Below are 16,232 nucleotides of genomic sequence, written 5' to 3'. Positions count from 1 at the left end.
AAATGCCGGCTTCAGGCCCCCCGTGCGAATGGCGGCCTGGAGACGGTGTTTTTACCGTCTCCAGGCCGCCATGATTTGCCCGTGCGGAAACGGCCTCAGTTATATGCTCCACTTCTGCATTGGTCAGATGACCTACTCTTTTGCTGCATCTTAATACATCATTTTTATTCTCTTACATCTCTCACCTCTAAAGTCTTATCGGACTCTGAGTCTTTGGGGACCTGATCCTGATTCACAAATGTGTGATACCACCATCACAGCAGACACTGCTGGATTATACCACTCTCTAAACTCCATATCCCCTTTTCTTCACCTATATATTCAGCCTTTCCCGGAAGCTAATTGCTTATACTAGCAAAACGTACTATGTGTGTGTCTCCCCTCACACACGCCTTTTGTTGGATGGGTTAGTTCCGTGGTCTCGTGTGTATTGGTATGTTTCTATTTTTAACAAAAACTGAAAGGCAGTGGTGGGTACGCCTGGCTATTCCTTAGGCTCACACTGTCAGATGCGGGATTCTGACATCAGCAGGGAACTCTCCTTCCATACAAATGATCACCCTTCCCGGTACTCCCTCTTAGCGACGTTCCATTCTGGAACCTTCCCCAAACCAGAGCGAGCCACGCGCGCCCGCAATACAAAGGGGGAGGGGAGAAAATAGGCGAAGGAACGTGCCTCCACTTCCATATATGGCCTTTGCCGGAAATGTCTCCGTCACGCCGTCCGCTCTCAGCGCCTCTGCGGGCTGTCTAACGTCATGGCGCTGACGCGCCCTAGAAACCAAACAATAAACAAGAGCAATTCTAGCGCAGGCGCAGGAAGATGCGAGAAGCGTTCCGGAGCCTGGAAAGTTCAATGCGGCTAGAGAAGACGGGCATGTCACGTGTGCTACAGATCAGGCACGGTAGCCTGAATTCCGCTTTTGAGCGCAGATCGGAACTCCTTTTGTTTGTTTTTGGAACCTCAGGGGAGCTCGAGTGATGTTTCCTTTTTCTGTGAAATGCGGGTTCAAAAAGGCCAGAAAATCCCCGTCCTTTTTTCCTGTTATAAATTCATTAGGTGATCGTTGCTTAGTTGGGGAGCTGCATCACCATCTACTAGTATAATAAACACCGTTCTAGGAGCAAGGAAAAGAGCGAGCTCCATCTCCCGATTTCCATCTCTTTGCAGAGTACCTTTCAGCATTCAGTTTATGGTGGTCAGTGCCTTGTGGCTGAGGTTAAATCCCCCAAACATACTAGGTAGTTTGGGGCTGGCTAGCCTCAACCTCCACGCAAGGTTGTTGTGTGGACCAAAGGAGAATGATCTACAACATTCAGTAAAATATTATATAGGACAATTCAAAGCCTCCCAGTTAAATGGGCTTAGAGCTCATATTTTCAAACCTCTCTAATTATTTCCCCCTCTCTGGGAGAATGGAGTAGAATAAAAACAATTTATCTTTAAATGACAGGTTTGAGAGAACCTTTACAATTAATATGCAGTACCTCACATCTTTTCCCTGAAAGAAGTTCTTAGTAATGTGCATGTTTAGGGTACAAAATGCATCTTCCCACAATCTGCAGTTTGCCACTGACAATTGTTATTGTCTTCTCTGAAGAGAATTCTACAACACCAACCTGTCAAGATTGTCGAAAGCTGTCTTGTCCAATTATTCAGTACTGCTGAAAGAAAAGTAAAACCTGATCTGAATGCATCTTGATTTTTTTTTCTAATATGGCTCATTCCGCACATGCAGAATAATGCACTTTCAAACTGCTTTCAGTGCTCTTTGAAGCTGTGCGGAATGGCAAAGTCCACTTGCAAACAGTTGTGAAAGTGGTTTGAAAACGCATTATTTTGCGTGTGCGGAAGGGGCCTATAAAGCATAAGAAAAGTTTCATTCCTTCTTATGACCTAGTGTGGCTATAATAACTGCCTCATGATAATAAACTAATAATCCCTTCAGATAAAAGAGTTTAAAATACTTATGCTAATTCCTTATCAAGTGACCTATTTCTTTAATAATCAGGGTCTTTTTCCTATGAACCCCCCCAAAAACTCTCTATTCATTCACATTTTATTGTTTTTCAATCTAACTGTATAATACAGTTCATTTTAATATATAATGACTTTGAATATAGATTTTTTTATTTAATAGGAAATCACATAAGTGGAAAAGGAGCAAACATAACGCACAAAAACAGTCCAAAAAGATTGATCTAGTTTTCTTAACTTCATGCATATATAATTTTGTTTGATCCTGCAGCTAGTATATAAAGATCCACTATTAATCACTGAATCTCTAAGGACCATTTCAGTTTTTAGTGTTGTAATATTTATTTTGTTGAAAAGAAAGTTCACTGCCTCAAAATTCTTATTCTATAATTTATTTAGGCTGTAGTCCTAAGAACAGTCTCCTGGGATCATGTGCCCATTGAATAATATGGGAGTTTGGGTAGTTTAGGATTGCTTTTGTTTAGCATTTAAAAGATTTGCAACTCAGGAATCATCTTTAGACTACTGAGTTTTTCCCACTCCATTTTCAGTACACTTCACATTTAGCACATTTCAGGAGTTGAGGACTTCCAGAAAGTTGAAAGGTGAGAGCTTTGTATCATGTGCATAAATGTTGCTTCACAGTCCCTTCCTTGCCACAGGGATTTTTGCAATTGCATTCATAAACTTCCTCCATTATAAACTCATAGGAGTCCAGTATGCTCTATTCCACAATTTTTGCTTCACTAATCTAAGAGAGATATTCAGAGTAACAGCTGGGACAATTGTTATAGTTTAAAATGCTACAGTTCTAGATATTCCAAGCATCACTTGCCAAAAATTACATGAATTTAATCAAATGCTCAAATTAGGTACCACTTTTTCAAATACCAACAACTGCTTGAAATAGACTGGGGATTCTTTTCCATGGGGCTGCTCATTTCTTAGTAAGAATCATCTTTGTTTTTAACCAAATTGAACCCGAATTAAAAGACTGCAAAGCTGTAGAGGGAAGTTGCTCGGTGGTATTATTGGGTACCTAATGGTTTTCTTTAAACAATGTGTCAGTTTGAGCTGTGCATACACATTTATTCAAAAGCAAATTTCAATGAATTCAATGAATTCCAAGTAAATATGCAAGGATCTGAACCCTACAAAGAAAGAAATCACATAGTATATGACATTTTGTGAAATCAGCAGCAAAGGAATTATGATTTAGTTTTAACATGTTTCTATGACATTTACAGTGCCATACAAATGTGTGAATATGTTTGCAGTTATGGTTAGGAAGCAATATGACTGATTTTTCTCATAATATTAATATTTCTCATAATATTAATTTCTCATAACAGTGGTATCTTACAGATGGCAATACTTTAGTAGTAGAATTCCTTTGAATATGTACACTAATATATGACAGAGCTTGCTAAATTACAGGATCTCTATATTTCACATATCTAGTTTTTAATCTAATATGCTTAAATCATGCATACAGGTATTCCACATAAGAATTCTTGAAAATGTTTTCAGAACCAAAGGAGAAGAAAACAATACAGAATTCCATGGAGGAAATGTTTAATTTCCTACCTGAAAATGTTTTAAATGGTGTGTGTAGAAAAGGTCCTACTCGATCTGAGATTGGCTTTACAAGTTCTAAGATAAAATTCCATGTCATGAAAGTGATTTCTAGCTATGCTCTGTTTTATTGGGTAATGTATATCAATGGAATGGCATCTGCTTTGTATACAGAAAGTTCCAGATTCAATCTCTGGCACCTCCAGTTTAAAAAAGATTGTGCGAAAAACCTCTACCTGAGAATCACTGCCAGTTATAGTAGACAATACTGATCTACTATGATAGATTTGTGTGTGCTCATTGATCATTTCATCATCACGGTTTGGAGATTCACACTAATGAAAAATATATCCATAATTACTAAATAGCAAATCTTAGTGAGCTGATTGGGACTTATTTCTGAATAAGCATGGTAACCCACTCTGAGACTGTTGTAAAAGGCAAGGAATACATCTAAATAAATTTTTTTTAAATCTAAGGCCCATTCTGCACACACAAAATAATGCATTTTCAAACCACTTTCACAACTGTTTGCAAGTGGATTTTGCCATTCCGCACAGCTTCAAAGAGCACTGAAAGCAGTTTGAAAGTGCATTATTCTGCATGTGTGGAATGAGCCTAAGATTGTACTATGCAAGGTGTCTAGTTATTCCATGAATACTGATTTAAACTGTACATCAGTCCCTGTTTCTGTTCCTACCTTCTCCTAGACCGTGCAAGAATGCCCTGATGTTAAAAAATACATGAAGTTTTCACGCTGATCAAATTATTCTTCTGATTTAAAATACATATGTCACTTCTGCAGTTTTTGTTGAAAGAATATGCATGATTTTAACATCAAAGTACTAGGATAAATAGCCAATATGGGGTAATGGTTAAAGTTTTGGACTAGGATCTGGGAGACCCAGGTTTGAATCCTCACTCTACCATGGAAGCTTGCTGAGTGACCTTGGGCTAGGCACTCTCTCAGCCTCACCTATCACATATGCTTGTTATGAGGACACAAGGAAGGAGAAGAGAATGAGGCAAGCCATTCTGGGTCCCTACTGGAGCCAGAATATATGGTTACTCTAGATAATCTGGATCATACATTTCCAAGTTTTGCATAAGAATTATGCATAACAACGTGCAGGAGTGTCATATATAAATGATTATTTGAAAGCACATACTAGCCTCACCTAGATCTCCATCAACTACTAGTTTTCCAGCTGCTGCAGAGTGGCTCATGCATCCACCAGAAGATTCAGGAAAAAATACTGAAAGGATATGCTCTATTTTGTTTGTAAAGAAGCTTTTATTTTGTAAATATCGTACTCTGACTTTCTTCGCTGGTAGCGTAATTTCTGGTGCTCCTCCTAGTCCATGTTCAGTTTCTAGAACAGAACAAAACTCGGAAGCACAATGAGCGGGGAGTAGATTAAAAAATTCATTCCTCAGAATCACATTAAAGAAAATTATAGTCACTACAATCAGGAGAGAAGTCTTCTGAATAGGAAGTTTATGTACGAAACTCCCAATAAAGGGAGACAACATAATTTTAACTATATGAAACGGAATGTATGAAATTAAAATACGAATGTACAAATTGTATTTCTATTAATTTTCAATAAAAGCTATTTTAAAAAGAAAATTATAGTCACTGAGGGTAGGGTTTCATCCTTATGCTTCTCAGGGATGCCCTTGCTAAGCTGCCCCCCTTTTTTTGGGGGGGGGGGGGTAATACAACATGCTGCTTGATGCAAGAATGGCTCCCTTCCTTCTGCAAACAGTGTAGAATTATGTATATTGGATTCTTCACCTCTCTAGTAACTATAAGAAAATAAGAGGAGGAATCCTGTTGGATCAGAGCCATGGTCCACCTAGCTCAGCATCTTGTTTGATGCAGGGTCAACAAATAGGGTATAGAGGTCACAGTTTCCCATGATCTTGCCCACTAGCACTTGTATTAGGAAGCTTACCACTTGAGGATGTGAAGATTCCTTTTAATTTTCATGGCTAGTGACAATTGATGGATCTGTCCTCCACAAATCTGTCAACTCCTTTTACAGCCATCTCCTATAATAGCCATAAGTTGATCCACTGGCAGTGAATGCCACAATTTAAGCACTCATTCAGTTCAGAAGTATTTTTTCTTATCTGTTCTGCATCGATTATTTTTAGCATCGTTAGTTGTCTCCAGTGTATTACAGGGTAGAGAAAAAGTTCTCTCTGCAAGCCAGAATATAAAAACCGCATGACCAAGGTAGTTGCCACAAAAAGCCAACAATGTCATTACTTCTGTACAGAACATCTTGAATACAAATGAAGGCTTAAGGTGCATCCATCATTTCTGACTACATGATGCCTTGGAAATAGAATGACCGATACTATTACAAGTTCCCAGTAGTCAGTGAATTCCATCCTGAGTATTTGCTGGTATAGCAAATCTTAACATCAGCCTGAATGTTTCAGATGTATTTCTAAACATATCAATGGCACCTAGAAGCTATTTCTATGCACAAGTCAGACCTCCAGAGCTGTTCTGTTGAAAAGGGAAAGAGAAACATCAGACTTCCTACACCACATGGGATTTTTCTATCATTGTCCAATAATCTGTAGGTGTCATGCAATGTGTTTAACTTCAGTCTACCCAACTTTATTGTATATTTGATTTCATTTGTCAGTAGTAACCAGTTCTTGTTTTCAAGTTTAACATGTAAACTGAATTAAGTTGCATTGATAAAACCAGTTTTTAAAGTAGTCTGGTGCAAACATTTGCACTCAGTAGAGTACAAGAGTCATGCTGTTCTTTTTTTCAATGTGAAGAGACTGGTATTTCTGTTCTTTTTTTCCCCTGTCAAGTTGCAGCTGACTTATGCCAATCCTGTAGGGGTTTCAAGGCAAGAGGCATTCAGGGAGGGGTTGCCATTTGGTGTCACCTGCTTCTGTGTAGAAACCCTAGATTTTCTTTCTTTTATGTAACGTAGTCTGAGCATGCCATGGGATTTTACTCTTGTTTGCATACACCTCCCCCCAAAAAGTTACAAGACTCTATAACATCTCCCCCCCCCCCATCAATATTTCTTCCTCAGACAGTAATGGATCTACAATTCACCATTGGAGATAACCAGTAATGTATCTCCAATTCACCACTGGAGATGACCAGTGAAAAAATGCTTATGTTTACCCCTCAAGAAATTGTGAATATGGTTAAACCAGAAATATCTTGTGATTTCAGAATGTCAAGTACAGGGGTCGAAAATATGCTGCCTGTGGATGCCACAGTGCTTACTCGCACCTCGTTGGGTGCCTTCCAGGAGTTTTTAGGAAATGGGTGGGTCAGGTGGAGCCTTTGCCCAGCAAGGGTTTGAACAACTATTGGAAATTTGAGGGGCTGTGAAGCACCACAGCACAATAATCTTTACTGTGTGTCTGAAGTAAAGCTGTGGCAATCATCCTGTGGCTGGCTCCTCCGCTTGCAGCAGTCATTTTTGTGCAGCCATGTTGTCAGCCTTTTTTGCAGCGCCCACAGTGCTGTGTCAAAGGTGCCCATAGGCTCAAAAAGTTTGGGGACTGCTAGGCTAGTCCATAACTTTAACACCAAATATATGTAACATGTGTAGGTTGGTGGAGAGGGGAAGTTTAGGAAGAAGTATGAATGGATTAATACCAGGATTGCTACACAACAGCAAGCAATGGCAAACCTCCTCTGTCTCTTGCCATGAAAACCGCACCAGGGATCACCATAGGGTAACTGCTGTATGACCGCACTTTCCACCACCACCAATTATTTGGTGCTACACTCGCCAGTCTGAACTGTACCACCAGTGCTTTTCTTCACAACATTTCAACTAGGAGCTATGAACAAAGGGATCAGACCAGTTCTTATGTGGCACAATTGTTAAGCTGACTGAAAAGACCTGACCTTCGTAACAGTAAGTTACAGGCTTCAGAACTTTGACTAGAATAGATTTGGTACAACACGTAATAGTATTTCATAGTGGTTTGAGTGTTGCATTTGGACCTGGAAAATCCAGGCTCAGATTTCAACCATGACACTCAATGTAACATGTTAAGCTTTATTTAGTTTTGAAAGGAGTTTGGAAATTGCTTTACCCTGAGTATTGCTTTACCCTGAGTATTCAAGAAAGCAGTCAAGCATTTAAATCAGTTGTGGGGCTCCCAATGATGTATGTTTATTATAAAAAGACTCTTTTTTTTCATCTTTCCACAGGTGTATTTTTGGGGAGGATAAAAGACATGAGCTAAAGGAAAATGAAAGACTGAGTATCTGAAGGAAATGAAGATAAAAGATCAGTCAGATACACTCAGGGAAAAGGAAACAAAACAGGAAGCCCGATGTGACGAAAGAGAAATTATCTGAACAGAAATAATCACATGCCTGAAGGAAGTACAATTTCTCTACTCTACAAAAGAGTTATTTAACTGCCTCCACTTACTGATAATTGAGCTCATGTTCCTTCCCAAGAAAGAACTTAAGTTTATGCAAGGTGGCAATGTTAACACCTAACTGTGAGTACATTCCACTAAACAGCATACTTCTAAATAAAGTTTCATAGAATTGGACTATTAAACTGTTATGTAATCCTAAATATGGAACTGAGCACCAGTAGTTGCTTAGAAAATTGAACTGGATTGAAAGTATGTGTAGCACATTTTATGAATTATGATTGGGTTGAAGAAAAGTACGTAAAGAAAAAGAAGTTCGTGCCATTTCTAACTTTCTGTGTCTGGAGAAAACCAAAGTATATTTGGGCCCAGTATGGTGCTAAATTATCCTCCCATGTAATCAGTGTAAATCTACTGAGAAATGTAGTAAATAGATGACACGGTGTCTGTAGCATTCAGCTTAAATGATTTATTGACAGTGTCTTGAACACTAAGCCAACAATGCTTAAAATTCATACAAATTCACTTTCCACATGTCAATACCTCAAGGTAGAAAAAAATAAAAATATAAATATCTCCATAAATAAATTAAACACACAATAAAAACGTTTTCATGGAAAACTTATTCCAAAACCAATCAACAATCTCAGACCACTTCAACAATGCATGATCAGTCAAAGTTACAATGAACATTGATGTACAAGGAGAACTATAGTACATGGACAACATAGCTATTTATTCATCTACTAGAAAATAAAATAGTCTCTTTTTTCGCAGTTTAAAGTCGGGTCATTTCTAAGTCATCAAAAACACGATATTGCCAGGAACACAGTAGTTATTGTTAATCAGCTGCACTAGATACGAGTTGAAGATACCCAGCACCATATTAAACTTCCAGTCATTTAAACCAACAGATTAATTAGTTAATGCTAGTGAATATTAAAGGAAAGGAAGGGAAGGGGAGAGTCACCAACCCAGCCATGTTCGACATGCTACAAAAACTACCGGTTCTCATGGGTGGGGGACAAGACAGAAATTCCATGCGATATTTTGCTACATCTCTGGAAGAGGTATCAGGCCGGACGGCAGGCTGCAGAGCAGTCCCTTCGCGACAAAGTCCTTCCACTCCAGATGGGCTGCTCCTAGCAGCCGCCGGGGCGGAGGCGCTTTGCCTTCCCCAGGCCTTGCGGGAGATCCGGCAGCTCCACGGGAAGAAGAGAGGGGCTCCTTCGCGGCCTCAGGCGCCATGCAGGCAGCAGCAGCAGCAGCAAAGAGGATCGATCAGGGGTCCGGCTTGCACGGCGACAACAACGCCCCCGGCCCCCGCGGGGATTTCTGCACCAGCAGCACGCGGCAGCCCCTTCACAAGGCCAGCAGGGTGGGCGAGCTGAGCGAGTCGGAGGAGGGCTCGTTGCTGCTGCTGCCCTTCCTGTGCGCGGCGGCGCAGCTCGGGAAGGAGTCGGTCTCCGGGTAGGTGAAGACGAAGGAGGTGGTGTAAGTGCTGGGGCAGGGCGTGCAGGTCACCACCGGGGTGCAGAGCGGCTCCAGGTCCACGCTGGCCGCCGCCCCGAGGGGCTCCCAGTCCGCCGCGTAGAAAGACGACGAGCCAGACAGGTCCACGTCCGGCACCGAGCGCGGAGTCTCGCGGGCCGGGCGCGAGAAGAGGAAGTCGTCGAAGGGCTCGGCCTTCAGGTCCAGGCAGTTGCTCTCCTTGGCCGGCTCGGCCGGGATCGGCTCGTGCAGCAGCGGCAGCGCGAAGGCCTCTTCCTCGGACTCGGGGGAGCTGCTGGACCCGGGCACGTCGGCCAGCAGATCCAGCGAGGAGGCGGCGGCCAGCTCCTCGGAGAACTGGAGCTCCTCCGGGATCTTGCAGGCGGGGCGATGCGCGGCCAGGATGAATTCGAGCTTCTCCTTCTCCTTGAGCAAGTTGGCGATCTCGTTTTGCAGCGAGGACTTCTCTTCCTCCAGCTGGTCCGTCTCCTGCAGGCACAGAAAGGGAGGGCGGGGCAAGTCAGTCCCGTGGGAAAAAGAGGCCCGAGCAAGCAGCACCAGGCGGGACAGACAGAAGGAGACCCACCCACCCCCACTGCCTGGCTCGGGGACACTCACCGCTTGAAGGGTGTCCGTCAATTCCCTCCTCCGGTTGCGGCACTTAGCAGCTGCCATCTTGTTCCTTTCCCGCCGGATCCGCCTTTTTTCCTCCTCTTCTGGCGTCAGCTGCGGAAAGAAGAAGCGCGACCGTCAGCCTCCGGTGCCTGAACCCCAAAAGTTCATTTCCTGTCTCCCGTTCAGATCAGTCAGACAGATCTGCGCGCCTTAAGAGGAATTCCCAAGCAGACTGCTGGACTAGTTCCCACCACTCGTGTCGTGCGGCATAAATGTTAGCCATGCCTACTTATATATAAGTAAGCCGCGCTGTGTTCAATGGGGCTTACTCCCACGTTAAGCATGCATAAGATTGCAGCCTTACAGGGCACTCCTAAATAGGTCTATTCAGAATCCTTTCAATGGGGCTGACTGCCAGGAAAACGCTCACAAGGTTTGCCCTGTTAATAACTCAAGGGTCATGATCCCCACCAGCGTTTAGTTGGAAGGGACCAGCCAGTCAGTGATTTTACTACTCCCCTCCCCATCAGAAAGAGTCCCTAGCTCCAAACCCTTTCGATCTCTACCCGATCTGTCCTGAGCGGTCACCAGAGCCTTCTAAGTCAAACGCTGCCTGCTCACCTGTTCAATTTTGCCCCTCCTGCCAATGCTTTGCCCTCTGCTTCCCGCGGTCTTGACCATGCCGTTCCTGGGGTAGGCGGCGCTGGAAGGAGCAGGGAGACCGTAGGGATGGGTTCGGTTCTGGGAAGGAGCCACCGAAGAGATCAGGGTGGGCTGAACCATCCATTGCAAGTCCGGACTTGTGGAAATGGCAGTCACGGTGGGGACGAAGTTGGCGCTGGAAGCAGATAGGTCGGTGCAGAAGTCCTGGGAAAATGCAAGGCGACGTCTCGGGTTAGTAACAGTCACGGGACGGGTGCAATGCAATGCACGCTTATGACAGGTCTCTGTGCCCGCGAGGCGGGTGCGCTATTTTGAGCCGGGCCTGCAATCCCTAGGGCCAGATTGGCTTGGACGCTGCTGCTGCCATCATCAGACTACACATGAACAGGGGGTTGTTATAAATATCTCTGACGTCTGCGGTGACGCAAGCGCCGCTTAGGAGTCTCCTGAATGAAGCCGCGTTTTTATCAATGAAACGGCTTTACGCACCCGCAGCAGCGTACAGCCTGGGCCAGTACCACCACCGCCCCCCCTCCCTCCCTCCCCCCCCCCACCATCATAGCGCCGGGGTTTATACTGATAAAACATATACATATTGTATATGTATTATCATATGAAAGTCATATTATACTGACAATACATATTTTCTTTCCTATACAGTTCAGTAGATTTAAACAGTTATATACATATACACACTGAAACCTGTAGGGAGAAAAAAACATACACTGTATGTGCCAGCTCAGCTCTTCCAAGCCTCTGCTAGAAGAGCTGCCTCTGTCCTATAATTATGGTTAAACAGCCAAAAGATTTCTCCCAACACCACACAGACACTTAGCAGTATCCCGATTCCTCACCTGTCCGTTGACAGGCGAGCCCATGCTGGAGAAGGAGTCCGCTGGGGATGGATAGTAGGTGAGGCTATCTCCAGCCGGAGAAGCGCTGCTGCAGCGTGAGGAAGCCGCGTCGTAGTCAGCGGTGAAGCCCTGATACATCATGTCGGATAGCCTGGGAACGTACAAACCCTTCGGGTCGATGTAGCTACCCCAGATGAGTATCCGAACTGAGCGGTTCTTTTGGCCAGGAGCACAGGTTACTTGTATGCCTCAGCCACGACTCTTTCCTTGCCCGCTCCAGTCACTCGAGTTAGCTCTGCTGTTGGAGTAAAGTGCGGTACCTTCGCCTTTTATTCTCTACTCGGCAAGCTTTCTGAATTACGTATACGTCACGAATTACGAATAAGTCGCAAGAGGGGTGCCACACGGAAGACGCTCCGCCTTTGAGGCAGCCCAAAGTCCCCGCCACAGCGACGGAGGCTCTTAACATCAACAAGTATTCCGCGAAGTGTCGTGATGATAATGGAGAAGGTTTGAAGGGGATCCGAACCTTCATAGGCGAAGAAAGTAACTGGCAACCCCCCTTTGCGATGTGGTACAGTCTAAGCTCGGGAACCCACTGACGCAGATATCCTTATATGGTATACATCCTGTGCAAAGGGGTGTGACTGACGGGAACTGCTCCAGGGCTGCAGCCAGGAGAACTGCTGCGTGCCTGTGGCGACGGCAGGGGGAGCGGGCAGTAAAAGCAATAGCCGCAGCAACGGGTTATGCATGCAGATTCGGTCCTGTCCGTTTACTGATGACCAGACATTAAAAGAACGCCTTAAAGAGACAGAGCCGCAATTGTCGATTGAGCCCATCAGGAGGAGGGTCATCGAAATCTTGGCTCAGGAGTTCTTTGCTTTTCTGATTTTCTTACGCTCGGATCACTGCACGAGCCCTTGAATTTCAGGTATTGCTTCATTTCACCTGAATGTGCAGGTCTGTGAGAGGAAATACCTGTCAAAGTGTGTCAGATTCAAAAGGGATATAGTACCGAAGATGAAAAGAAATCTGATATGCTACATACTGTCAGTCAGGAAGATAAAAAGCACTTTTTCCTTCAAAAAAGGGGGTCAAATGTGGCGTGAGGTCACATAATTCCCTTTATGTATGATTTTTGCTACTGGACTGAATGAGTGCAGTAACTTTTATGCAAGGAAAGGATTTTTATTCTGGAGAATACTTGTCTGCAGTGCGAGTCCTTGTTTGACCTTACATGTCCTGAACTGTTGTAATTCCCATTTCACATGTGCAGAAATGAGACAGACTGTCCCATACCCTCCTTTCCTCTCATGCCCCCACCCCACTCTGTGGCATAGTGAGCTTAATTTACAATTTTAAATTCATATTTGGTTTTATGCAGATTTAAGATGTTAACATTTTCAGTTAAACATTTTAATATACAAATTTGGGAAGCTGTCACACAATTAGTTTACTCCAGGTGGTTGGAGTTAAGGGGTTTGTAATTAGCTTTACATTTGTCCCTTATGTTATTTTGTTGATATAGTTATATAAAGTGGTGCTTTCTTTTCTTGAATCTATTAGGTGCAGCCTTATGCATATCCAATTACATGAAATGGAACTTCCTTCTAAACCAGTGGTTCTCAACCTGTGGGTCGCAACCCCTTTGGGTGTCCAACGACCCTTTCACGGGGGTCGCCTAAGACTCTGCATCAGTGTTCACCATCTGTAAAATGGATAAATGTTAGGGTTGGGGATCACCACAACACCAGGAACTGTATTAAAGGGTTGTGGCATTAGGAAGGTTGAGAACCACTGTTCTAAACATATGTAGCAGCAGACTGTTACCCATACTAAAGATGCTTTTCCTTCCCATGCCAACATCTTTAAAATGTGATCACACACGAACAAACAACATTTTAATTCACTTTATTTTAAATATATTATGCCACTTTTTCCACATGAAAGGTACAAATAAAGAAATTTTTGCAGTCTCTAAGGCCTTCTCAGAGCCTTTTTGTGAGAACAAATGGAAACATCCTTCCCACATCTGAAGACATAGGTATGTTTATTAATTTATTCCAAGGACATACAAGAGACAGCCCTGATTAAAGAGGATCACCTTCCAGGTTGCTTGAGTTAATGAGCAGGGAAATCCCTGACGCCACTGTAGGAAGTTACAAAACTTCCAGTTGTTTCAGCTGTGTCAGCTGTTTATCATGTAGCACTGTAGTAATTAAATGCTGTTAATGCAAAAATGTAGGTAAATGAAAGTAAGGCTGCGTAACATACTCTTCACAGAGATCGTACAAGTTGACAGTTCAGTGGCTGATACTTTGGTGATTTCCCAAATAATTGCTCAGGATTTATTACTGAGGTCACCAAACTGAGTCAAGCACTGGAGCACAGCACAAGGGACTTGTGAGAGGAGTGTTCAGTTCAGTTAAACTTCAGGCAAAATTTCTGCAAACAAAAATGCCTTGTGGCACCTTAAAGACTAATGAATTGATTATGGCATGAACTCCCCCCCCTCCACATTTCATCAGATGCACATAAACATTGAGGCTGGTTTGGTAGCCAGTCTAGGACTACTTCCCAAATTAATGGCAAAGCTGTTGCCTATTCATGGTCATCCTCTAAATTATTATATATTACACAACAAAATAAGCAATAACAGGGCCCACTTTTTGTTGCTAGAAGAATTATTCCATTAGGTTTGTAAAACAGTGCAAAAGGTTCAACTATGCCATTAAAGCAGCTGTCTGTTCACCGGGTAGCAAGGTTTTGAGTAACACAGAACACTTTTTCAGACAGTAAGCTACCTCTCCAAGCAATTACAGAATAACTGATTCCTTTCCATAATGGGACTTTATTTCCACTGTTTCTTTTGCATCTATTTAACTTGCTGCAAAAAAAAAAATTCAGTTTAGGGCATATAATCTAAACTGGAAAATTACCATGCCATTATTACCATGGGAACGTACATTTATTGTCATTGCAAATACACTGCTGTCTCTGGAGCCGAATTCTTTCTATGTGAAGTTTTGGCCTAAAATACCACACATGTACCGGACATATGGAAAACATAACCTAACGTCCTTCCTGGAGGCTTGCTGGGAGGGGCGAGCGTGGAAGACGGTGTGCACGAGCCATATTAACAGAATCACGAGGCGCTTAATCACGCCAGGCACTCACGAGAAGAGCCTACTCGCTGTAGTAGCAAAATTGGGTTAGCAGCCCTTGCAAAGGTGTGCGGCCCTGTCGGTAGTTGTGCATTTTGGAGGGACTGTCCCAGCGCTGGCTGAGAGCGAAGGAACTGGTGCTTTGAGCCTGTCCTCGGCGGACAGGAGGGAGGGCCTGTTGGGTGGCAGCCAGGGAGCTGCGGTAATAGGCGAAGGAGGCTGCTGGCTTTTCCCGGAGCTGGAGTTTGTTGTGCTCACTGCTGTTGCAGGGAAGCCCAGAAACACCCACCCGACAGGGAGGCAAGGACGGGAGCCAGGCCGCTCTCGCCTGCCAATGAGGAGCGGGAGGCCGCAGCAGTCAACCTAGTGGTGTGTTTACAACAACAAACAGCGGGGCTCCGGCTCAGTTTCTAGGCAAGGGAGGAGCTTCGCGCCATCCCAGCCGGGGCCGATCTGGCTGGAAGGTGGCCCCTCCCGCCACCTGAGCTCATCCGCTAAATGCGGCGATTGATGGTCGCCACCAGCCCTGAAGGATCTGGGCCACGCGGGCGGGAGGGAGGAATGGGGCCAGGCGCTATTTCGAGCGTTCCCCGTCACAGCCAGCGACAGCAGCTTAGGCGCCTCGCCTGGGGAGGAGGAGGAGGAGGAGGGCGCTTTTTCGACAGGGAGAGGCTCCGAGGCCTGGCTCGTTGGTGCCAGTCCTCGCAAGTTGTGTAAGAGTGCTCAAAGGCTGGGCCATCGCCTTGGAGCTGAGAACAAAGTGCAATAGTCCCAACTGCACCGCCCCCTCATTCCCTTACCACCGATCAAGGCCAGAGTGTTAGTGGGAAAGGAAAAGTTCTCTCCCCTCCTTATTTACGAGCTCTTCAGATCAAAAGGGAAAAGATTGGAGAGAACGGGGTCACTCTTCAGGAAAGACAGAAGTATTTCATTTTCTCTGTCCATGATAGCCATTCGTTTCACATATTCGTTTCCATTTTTAATGCTCAAAAGTACTCTAATCTGATTGGCAGAACAAGCCTTGAAGATCCTCTGCTGTAATTTTCATTTCACAAATAGGAGGTGAGACTCACATAATGTAATTTGTCTGAAGTGACTAATGAGTCATGGCTTAACAGGGACTGTCACTATCCAAGCCTTGGCCTTTGTTAGCTTTCCTTGTCCCAGTTGTGCCAGGGTCAATGGGGGTATAGTTTTTGAATAATTTTGCAAAAAGTGTGCCATGACCATCAACAGAGTGTCTGGTTGCCCCAGATCTGAAAAGTATAATCAGTTGCTATAAATGTCAAGATATTACCAGGAAATCACACCTGGATATGAGTATTTTCTAACATGACATCACTCTCGTCTTTCTATTGCTTGTAGCTTTATTTTTTGAACATACAGTGGAACCTCGGTTTTCACTGCCTTCGGTTTTCATTTGTTTCGGTTTTCATAGATTTTTTCAGTGAAAAAATTGTCTTGGTTTTCATTGATTTGCCTCAGTTTTCATCGATTTGC

At 43.9% G+C, this 16,232-nt stretch overlaps 1 protein-coding gene across 1 annotated transcript; it reads right to left on the bottom strand.

The window, feature by feature from the left end:
- Window positions 1–8,391: 8,391 nt before the first annotated feature.
- Window positions 8,392–11,891, bottom strand: FOS (Fos proto-oncogene, AP-1 transcription factor subunit). The gene is made up of 4 exons (XM_048486212.1): window positions 11,566–11,891; window positions 10,670–10,915; window positions 10,052–10,159; window positions 8,392–9,922 (listed from the first exon to the last, which is right to left on the bottom strand). The coding sequence occupies exons 1-4, from the start codon at window positions 11,704–11,706 to the stop codon at window positions 9,305–9,307; spliced, it is 1,113 nt and encodes a 370-aa protein (XP_048342169.1). The 5' UTR covers window positions 11,707–11,891; the 3' UTR covers window positions 8,392–9,304.
- Window positions 11,892–16,232: the final 4,341 nt, after the last annotated feature.

The sequence above is a fragment of the Sphaerodactylus townsendi genome, linkage group LG02 (assembly GCF_021028975.2).
Source record: "Sphaerodactylus townsendi isolate TG3544 linkage group LG02, MPM_Stown_v2.3, whole genome shotgun sequence".
NCBI lineage: Eukaryota > Metazoa > Chordata > Lepidosauria > Squamata > Sphaerodactylidae > Sphaerodactylus > Sphaerodactylus townsendi.
Note: the sequence above shows the minus strand (reverse complement) of the source record. Positions and strands in the feature narration are given on the sequence as shown.

Coding starts and splice junctions, on each gene's coding strand:
- FOS (XM_048486212.1), bottom strand. CDS start 11,706: ATGATGTATCAGGGCTTCACCGCTGACTACGACGCGGCTTCCTCACGC. Junction 10,916..11,565: donor GCTCGCCTGTCAACGGACAG/GTGAGGAATCGG, acceptor GCATTTTCCCAG/GACTTCTGCACCGACCTATC. Junction 9,923..10,051: donor TGACGGACACCCTTCAAGCG/GTGAGTGTCCCC, acceptor CTGTGCCTGCAG/GAGACGGACCAGCTGGAGGA.